The sequence below is a fragment of the Alligator sinensis genome, unplaced genomic scaffold, assembly GCF_000455745.1.
Source record: "Alligator sinensis unplaced genomic scaffold, ASM45574v1 scaffold139_1, whole genome shotgun sequence".
Lineage (NCBI taxonomy): Eukaryota > Metazoa > Chordata > Crocodylia > Alligatoridae > Alligator > Alligator sinensis.
Window position 1 is genome coordinate 147,064 of NW_005843273.1, and position 9,874 is coordinate 156,937.

A 9,874-nucleotide genomic window follows, 5' to 3' on the forward strand; every position below is an offset into this window, starting at 1 on the left:
GTTCAGCAGACCCAAGTGAGTTTGAAACTCCTGGTTTAATACATTTCTTGTTATAGACCAAGGGTGTCAAACATCTGACTTGCATGGATTAATGGCACCATTGCTCACATCACTACAATTTTTTTTTGGTTTGCTATCCCTATTGGAGATACAAATTGGTGACAACAGAGTGAGTGGCAGTGACATTAACCCCTGTATGCTTTCTGTCCTTACACAGTGGATCTGGAAGCTGTGGCAAAAAGCCCTACTATCCAGACACATTGCTGGGTTGTCAAGCAGTCATGTAACCTTTTTTTTTTTTTTAAACCAAAATATTGTAGGCGTCTAAAAAAATTCCAGTTGCATTTTGAGAATTAAACATTTCGGCTAATCAATGTTGTGTGAGATAAATATTTAATATATTTAACATTCTTGCACTTCAGGAACTAAGCCTTAGAAAAGTGAAGGAGCAAGCTTCTATGATATAAGGCTTTTGAGTTCTCCCTTTGGACTGCACCCGTTGCAAAGGTCCTGCTGGTAGATCTTTCAGCTAGTGATCAGCTGGATGAGGGTGGTTGTTAAGGGAGGTTCGTATCAGAGTATGAATAGTGATAGTATCAAAGCTAAAAAAAAAAAAAAAAAAAAAAAAAAGTATTTTCCATGCATAAAGAATACAAGTCGTATTACTGTTTTGTGTCTGAACATAAAAGTCTTCTACCACAGTCTTTCACTTTACCTTGAACTCTGCATCTTTACAGAAGAGGCAAGGATTGTGGTCAATAATTCTGGACTGTTTGGCACAATCTAGAAAGCAAACTAATAGCAGCAATTTTTTCAGTGTAAATTTAGACAAAGCTGCTTCATGACCTGAAATATAAAAAACAAAAATAAAAGGTCTGGTTTATTAATACAAAATTAAATGATAAAGGTCATGCCTTTGAAAAGAAATTGTTACCATCACGATAAAGGTGAGGTACACTGGGGTGCCTGTATTCAGCTGCAATATCCGGGTTCCAAAGCAAGCGATTTAGAATAAACATTGCCAAACCCATAACATCACTATTACTCTCCAGGGCAATCAGTTCTCCATAAACAGTCTAAAATGAGGAAATAAGTATTAATATATAAAAGTGGCACACTCAAAAATGCTTGTAGTTACACGTTTTCTTTAGAATTTCAGCAGATTCATAACTCAAAAATAACAACAATATTTTTTTTTTTTAAATCGCAATGCCAAAATGTTTTTCATTAAGGAAAATAACTAGTAAGTTATCCTATTTCTCTAAATAGATGTTATAGACACACATAACAGTTGTACTAATATCAATTGATATACCATATTTACTCTAATCAGACTATACACAGAAAATGTATAAATATGAATCTTAAAATTCTTACCCCCTACCTGTGCAGCGGAGAAAGCAGTGGTAGGAAGGCAGGCAGTGGGGAAGAGAGGGAAGAGACAGGCAGTAGGGAGAGCTGACAGTAGAGCTCTCCCCACCCATTCCCCATGCCTCCGCTCCCCCCAGCAACCTCAAATCCACCTTCCCTTCCGTATCACCCCCCAACCCCTGCAGCCTCTGCCCCTTCTCTGCTCTCGAAGCCTCTGATTACCCACCTTATCCCCACAGTCCTATGCTTAACTTTAAAATGTTAAATAACAGTCAACCTCATGTACTGGCTTGCTGCCTAAAAAAGCAGCTTTTGCCTCAGTGATGAGCAGGGATCTGGATTTTCTGTTTCCCACAGAAAAAAAAAAAAAGTAAACTGCGCATATTTTGGCTTTTACCAGAGGCAAATGTGGATTTCTCATTTTGCCAGAGAAACCCATGGATTTTGCTGTTTTGCAATAAGCTCCCCAGATCTGTACCTGGGGCAGGCACAGGCTGCAGGCTTGAGCTCCCACACTACTTCCCTCCCCCAGGGCCTCCAGAGCCAGTGGGCTTGACCTGGCACAGCTGGGCTGCGTGGGGATTCCTCACCAATGCGAGTTCCCCCCCACCCCAGCGACACACCTCCAGCACCTGCCGCTGCTTTGAAGGGTGCAGGATCCCTGGGCGCACCTGGGATCCTGGTTTTTTTATCAGGGAAAACTAGGATCCTTGGTGATGAACTCTCTAACCAGTCCAAGATAGTTGTACCATATGCAATAAAATTGGCAAGCAGTTACTAAAGGGGTAAATTAAAGTAATAGAAGGGGATATAGAGTCCAGGTCTATTCTGAAATTATTCCTCACAGAAAGGCACTTTTAAAATTGCCTAGTCAAATATACTGAATTATGTAAGATTGCATAGATTTCATAGACATTAGGGCTGGAAGGGACCTCAGCTGATCATCGAGTCCAGCCTCCTGCCCCAGGTGCAGGAAGTCAGCAGGGGTGGATCCCAGCAAGATAAACATCCAGATGTCTCTTGAAAGTGTTCAAGGTAGATGCTTGCACTGGAGGGAGAATATTCCAGGCCTTGGGGGCTTGGACTGTAAAGAAGTCTTTCCTTATGTCCAGCCTAAAATGATCTTGGAGGAATTTGTCACCGTTGGACTTTGTCATCTCTTGGGGTGTTCTGGTGAACAGGTGGTTCCCCCAGATCCTGACATACACTCCTTATATACCACCAGATCACCCCTGAGCCTGCGCTTTTCCAGGCTGAAGAGTCCCATGGCTCTCAGCCTCTCTTCATAAGGTCTTGTAGTACAAATACATTAGATTTTAGACATAAGGCTTAAAATTAGACATGATGCTTTATTTTTGCATTATGCTTCTGTATTCAACATGGCTTGCTAATAGCTTCTGCATATAGGTTAAAGGCAGCTTTACACATAGAGTTTCACAATCGCACCTGTTCAATGACCTAGAATTACACCAAGATAAGAGATTACTAAAGGACATTGAGCTTACCACAGCTTCCCCAACACGCATGTGCCTTCATCTATCCCATAATAAGTTGAGTCTAACTTAAAAGGCCCTGACATCCTGTGGAAACTTAGACGTAACGGTAAAATTGTGAAACTGCCAATAGTTAAGAGACACGCTACAGTTCTTTGTTTAGGTAAGCTATAAAAGACCCTCAGACAAAGACTGAGGGTCTACTCTGCTTTGGGTTACTTAACCCCTTTGTCGACCGATTGCGCAATCAATAAACTTGTAATGGACCCAGCCTGAGTGTGTGACTCCCTCCTTGAGGTAATTGGAGAAAGCCTCCAGGGGCACAAAACTAGCAATTTGTGCAACAGTCTGTTTTCCTGACCTCTGATCAGTCGCACTATACACACAAGACATATGTATTTTATATATCATAATATAGCAATCATCAAATCTCTCTCTCTCTCAAGAGAAAGAGAGATATTGTGAATATGTATACAGGTGTGTGTACACACACACACACACACACACACGACTGTGTGCGTGTATGATCTCGCCAGGTTTACCTTTATTTTACTTTTTTTTTTTTCTTTTTTCTTTTTTTTTTAAGGTATACTTGGCAAGCATGAATTTAAAAATGATATTGCTAGGTTAGCAACAACAACAAAATTAGAATGGCCTGCCAGCTACAGTGACCTGGATAACTTTTCTGAGCAAGAAATTTAACAGGAGAACCTGTTTCAAATGAAGGTACATAATTATGTATATTTAAAAATTATGTGCTCACCTCTAAGCCTATACGTAGCCACAAAGGGTTGTAAGATAAAAGCCAGTTGAGGATTTTTTGTCTTTCCCCTGCAATAGAATGATAATATGTAAAAAAAACCTGTTTCAAATAGTTTCATTGTGCTAAGGCCACTTGATCTTTTTATTTCTATAATCATAATACATTCAACTGTGCACTCCAAGTACAATTTTTATATTTATTGAAAATAATAAAAACAATATTTATAGTTTCTTACCAATATCTTTCCAAAGATGTCTATCTTTTCGAACTAGCAAGCGCCTAGTTTCAATCTCAACTTCCAGCTTCTTAATAGCTTTAACCATTGTTTCACAGGTAAACAAACGGCAAGCTGCACGTCGTAGTCTGTTCAACCTGCATCGAGCAGTATAAGCTCTCAGGGACATTTCGTCTTTTGTTGGTGCTTTAGGAACACTAGCTTTATAATGCTCTGCTCCCAAAACAAGGACAGCTGCATTTACTGATTAAAAGATAAAAGCATATTATGCATCTGTTTTACCAGCTTACTACTTGCTATTATTTTACTTGTGTTTAAATCAAAAATTTCACACAGACACTTACCACTTGACAAAATGCACCTGGCATAACAGAACTCAGCATTAGAATAAGCAAGGTTCCTGAGGACAATTAACTTGTCCAGGTCCTTACTTCAAATATCAATGACCAGATTCAACTCCACCAAGTACACACCTAAATAGACTTTGGCACCTAAGTCTGATCCTATTCAAACCCATTACAGTGCCTGAAAAACTGCTTATACAAAAAAGGTAAGTTAGTTCTTCTCCTCACTGTTTCCTATGACTTAATTCTAAGACTAAATGACAGGCCATTACACAAACAGATACATTAATGGATTTTCAGGAAGTCAAACTTAGACACCTGAAAGATAGAGTAGGTTCTTACCATTTGTTTATTAGCATCTATTTAATTAAAATCAAGCCAAAAAATTAGCTAATATATTAGAATCACCTAAGGCTTTTAAATCTAAAGCTTTCAAAGAAAACAGAATATTCTAAGATGAAGAACGCAAAAACATAGAAGTATATAAAACTGTTAGAAGACAGCACTTCAGAATTTCCTGAAGGATCTCTCTTTGGAAATATGACCAAATAGTAACTAACGAAAATGATCAAATTATCACTGAAAGTTGTAATGATGATCCATTTGCATCTCATTTCAATCTTAGACCAAAAGGTAAAGAATGAAAAACTGCAAGATATATACGAATAGAGATTATTCTTCCTAGAGAGTTCCATTCAAGCTTTTTGTGTGTATGTTAGTTTAAATACTAGTTTTTGGCTACTAGACTCCTAAGTTAATAAAAATAATACTTGAAGAAAATTTAAGTGCTGTATATCTTTCACTGATGTTTAAGTCTTCCATAATTGGGCAGAAATGCATAATTTCTAGTTATGTACTGTACCTTGTGAGATGTTTGTTTTTACAGTAAAGTCATCAGGAGTAAGTATAAAATTCAACCACCAGGTGAAGCCTCGCTGCTGCTTTTCCTTCCACCGTTCGTCGTAGAACATATTTTTAGCAACGAAAGGCATTGGATGCCTAGGAATGACTTAAGAGGAGAAAAAGCATAAGCTATATAGAAGTGATTCAAAGTAAATCTCATGTTAGGAGGAAAATGTAAATCATATTTCAGAAAGTTATTCACATTTCATTTTTATGAAAACTGTCTGAGTTAGCGTAAGAAAAGTATGAATAACCACATGCCATTGTTCATTTACTGTATTCTTTCATGTCGTCAATAAAGCTAGTCAGAACACAACAGCTATGCTCATACCTATTTTTGTTATTATATAATACTTTACAGTGTAATGAATATCAATCTAGAGTCTTTAAATAAACTCAATAAGACCTCTGAAGTATAACCCGATATTTATCAGATTTACCCAATAATAGATATCAGCTTTACCCGAAGAACCTTGTCTGCCTATGTCCTTGGACCAACACAGCTACAACCTACACCACTAAAGTATAACCATATTTTTGCCTATAATAAATTGCACCACAGATCTTCTACAATGCCATATTCCAAATTGTAGGTCCCCTCTACACTGTACAGGTATTGTGCGACTGATTAGTTAATTGCACAGTTACCTTGAAACCAGCTGCACATGCGAAGTCACAATAAAAAGCTCCAACCAGCTATTAAAATGGGTATGTCTACATATGAAATTAATTTGACTGAATAAACTCTGGCATAGTTCCCGCTTGAGTTTATTGCTCCCAGGGGCAGCATCTTACATGTGTTCCTGGGACTGCAACAAGTTGAGCCAGGGTGGTGCAGCCCTGGCTGACAGAGCCCCAGTGGTCAGTCTGCTAGTCCAAGGCCGCTCCAACCTGGCTCAACGTGCTGCAGAGGGGCTGACTAGGGCACAAGGGTGCTTTAGTGCCTGGGCTAGCCAGCAAGCAGCCCCAGCACTGAAGTACCATTGTGCTGCAGCCAACCCCATCAGCATCTACACATGCATTGTGGCAAAGTAAGTAACTCAGCCATAGGATAGTACTTGTACTTGGCAGTTCTAACCTATGGGAGAGTTAGCTTATTCCAACCTAATACCTCCACACTTGTAGACAGAGACATTTTACTGCAGGGCTAAGAAGTCTACTCTGCAGAAAATATCTTGTGTAGATGCACTCAGTTAGATTGTGAAAATGTGTACTAACTTTAAAGTTAGTTGCTGTCAAGCTTTAATCTGCACATGAAGCAGGGGCTCTCCTGCAGTTGGGAGCCCTGTCAGCTGTGGGCTCCAAGCAACAGGGGTGCACCTTGTCCAGCTGGGGCTGAGTACCACAACACTTAGGGACTCTCAGCCTCAGCAGCTGCTGACTCTGGGTCCCAGCAGCACCCTACAGCTGCCAGGACCAGAGTTCCATAGCTGCAGACACTGGGTCCCCGTAGTGTGCTTCCCGGCAATCCCCTCATCCCAAAGGTACATGAAATTGCCAGGGCAGGAGGATCACAGTGGCCATCTCCCAGCCACAGGGGGTACATGGGGTGCCTCCATGGCTGGCAGCCGATCAGCTGAGGGGGGCTCCCAGCAGTGAGCTTGTTTCGTGTTGGTACAGAAGCAGCCTAGGATGAGGTTCCCCCTGCACCGGCAATGAGACACAATGGGATTTAATATGCACCACAACTGTTATGGGAGCACACAACTAATGTGCTCCACAGCTGAACCTCCTTTCAGTCATATCTGGAATGGTAAGTTGATAGCAAACTGGAAAACATCTTCAACAAAAACTGGCAGTTATGAATATTATTCAGTTATGAAAGGTAATATTATTGCTTTTATAGTCTTCTACTTCAGTTGCTTAACCACTGGCCTGCAAAGCAGTGTCATCCAGCCCACAGTGCTCCCCAAGGGTCTAGAGATTTGGCAGCAGGGAACAGTGCTGCCAAATTTCTGGACCCATGAGGAGCCCTGAAAACTAGATAACATGGCTCTGTGTTCCAGATCAGATATGCAGGTCCAGGCTAGGACCCAATCCAGGCCACCAATCCTACATAAGACAGACCAGCCCTGCATCATTTAACCGGCCCACAAGGCCAAAAGGTTAAGTACTACTGCTCTACTTAAAGGCAGAACTGGATGAGAGCAGTGTTTAACTTAGACCAGTGGGAGGCAACCTTTAAGGCAGGTGTGCCATAAACTAAGCTCTGCAACCTTCTCAAGTACCACCCTAACCCCTTCCCAATCTGTTGTTCTGCTTTCTCTTCCCTGACATCTCTGCTGGATGACAGAGAGGCTGCCCATATCACTTGTGACATGCATGCTGTGGGTTGGCCACCCCTACCTTAGACTGATCAAACTAATTGTGAAAATAAGACTGGAAGTTGCCTCTTAGGCCAGGGGTAGCAACCTTTTCTGACTACGGGCCAGAGTGACCCACCACAGCACAGGCAAAGCACCCACAGCTGAAGTCCCCCCTCACCAAAGCCCCACGTCCACAAGCCGGATCCAATGGCTCCTGCAGACCATAGGTGCTGACCCCTGACCTAGACCACTGAGTTCTGACCCATGCATTCACAGGCAATTGCTAACCCAAGGAATTTCCAAACTCAGTAGCAAATATATAAAAATGCCATCAGGAAAAAAAGGGGAGATTGGGCCATTGCCAATTCCAGCCACTGCAACAATGGAGTTGATTCATATATGCTCAGAACATCTTAGGAGGAGTTTGATACAACCACACCCCCCTCTCCCCCAATAACCTGATCAGGAGGAAAAATTCCCTCCTGGTCCCAAAGAAATCAGTGGGAGACCAAAACACCTCTAACAAGAAACCTGTTTTCTTCTTTTTATGTACTGGCAGGAGCATCAGAACAACCCAGTCAAAACTCTTCTCTCCCGCTTCAACCCCTTCCTCCCCAAGTCTTACACATGGCCAACACTGTAGTGACTTAGATGAAAGTAAAAAAACAAACAAACCCAGTAGCATTCATGGGGATGGGAATTTCTCTTGGCCCCAATAGGCAACCAGCAAACTCTCTGGCTACAGACAGGCATTACACCTGTGCCAGGAAAAACACCTCTCCCAACACAAAAAGAAAATCTGCAGCTGATCAAGGGCATTCTTGTGGAAGCTGCCCAAAGCCCAGATCCAGGCCTACATGGCAACCACTGGAGACAACCTATCTGGCAAAAGAGTGGATGGGAGCCAAAGGAGCATTTCCATATCATCCCCTGGCTAGAAAGCTTGCCTTTAAGGAGACTTTTCTGCTCTCCAGCCAGAGGTCTGAAACACTTGTACACTTCTCTGAAATCTTTAGCGCTGGAATTGGGGGCCAGCACGTGGGGCTCACAGCACTGGAGGCAGGAGCCACGTGCCATTGGGCCAGGTGGGCTCTGTGCCTCCGTGTGCGACTTTCCGCTGGAGTGCTGAAAACCCCATATGGAAGCATGGAGCTGGCTGGCTCAGCCCACTCCTGGCCTGTGGACCAGTAGCCGCAAGCCACTGAGCCAGGCAGGCTCCATGCCTCTACCTGGGGCTTCCAGCACTACAGCAGGAAGCTGCAGGTGGAGGCAAGCAGGAGCCCGCTCAGCCCAACAGAGCATGACTGTGCCTCCACATGCGGCTTCCTGCCTAGCCCGCAGCATGTGGTTCCTGATCCATGCGTCATCAGGCCAGGCCAGCCCTTCACATGGGTCTTCCAGCACCCCAGCAAGAAGCCACACATGGATGCATCAAGCCAGGCAGGCTCTAGGCCTCCACACGTGGCTTCCCACTGGAGTGCTGAAAGTCCACGTGGAGGCACTGAGCCAGCCAGCCCGGCCTGGGGGCACATGGCCAATACCCACCCACAAACACCATGCTTTCCCCCCACCCCCCCCCACAAGATTGCCCCTCCCCACTTTCAGAGCTGTATGGTCTCGCAGCTCTGTGCCTCCAAATCAAAGAGCCAGCCATGGTTAAAGTATGCAATTATGCAGGGTTACACCTTTTATGCACAAAATTGCATAATTCCCCAGGGTGCACCTTTATACCCCAACCTGAGATCCACAAAATACATTACTTCATATCCCACACTGTGCTGAACCAGAACTCCCTGTCCTATCACACCACTCCTTCCATAAACATATCCAGCTCAATTTGAAAGAGATTCATGTTCCATGCTCTTACCGTCCACAACTTGGCTTGGAAGACCGTCCAAAATTTTACTCCTCCGATAGTTAGAAATCTATTTTGTGCAGTAATATGTTAAACTTGTTACTTGAGGTACAGACCTTTGTTTAATCCTTCCTAAATTGAGGTGCATCTCTAATAGAAATGAAACAATTCTAAGATTCATTTAAAGAAACATTTCTCTCCTCAACTGTAGGTATTGAAAATTTGCCTACCTGTTTTTAATGGTTTGACAAAGGTCAGGTGAGACTGTGCCACACCAACCACAGGTTTAGTTGTCCTGTTACTAGTTTTAGATGCTTTCTGAAGAGATGAACCTAAAATGTTAAAGATCATGCATCAGTAATAAAGGTAAACTGCCATTAAAAAGCAAAGCAATTAAGGATTGTAGCACTGACTCCCTTTATTCATTTTGTTGGTTATTAGATATGATGCTGGACAAAGCACATAGGGCCTGTTTTCACTGTATTATAAGTAGGGTGACCATATGTCCCAGTTTGGTCAGGACAGTCCTTGATTTCATAGGCCCTCTGGGTGTCCTGGCCAGTTGGTGAAAATTTGAAGCAAAAGTCCTGGAGTGGCGGGGGGG

At 42.7% G+C, this 9,874-nt stretch overlaps 1 protein-coding gene across 1 annotated transcript in view; it reads right to left on the reverse strand.

The window, feature by feature from the left end:
• ASPM (abnormal spindle microtubule assembly) overlaps positions 1 to 9,874 on the reverse strand; it is a 62,795-nt gene that overhangs the window by 36,722 nt on the left and 16,199 nt on the right. Inside the window, exons 4-9 of the mRNA XM_006038182.3 lie at positions 9,501 to 9,602; positions 5,069 to 5,215; positions 3,863 to 4,105; positions 3,628 to 3,695; positions 935 to 1,076; positions 716 to 846 (exon numbers count right to left, since the gene is read on the reverse strand). Of these exons, the coding sequence (XP_006038244.1) occupies positions 716 to 846; positions 935 to 1,076; positions 3,628 to 3,695; positions 3,863 to 4,105; positions 5,069 to 5,215; positions 9,501 to 9,602 (833 nt within the window). The remainder of the gene's footprint in view (positions 1 to 715; positions 847 to 934; positions 1,077 to 3,627; positions 3,696 to 3,862; positions 4,106 to 5,068; positions 5,216 to 9,500; positions 9,603 to 9,874) is intronic.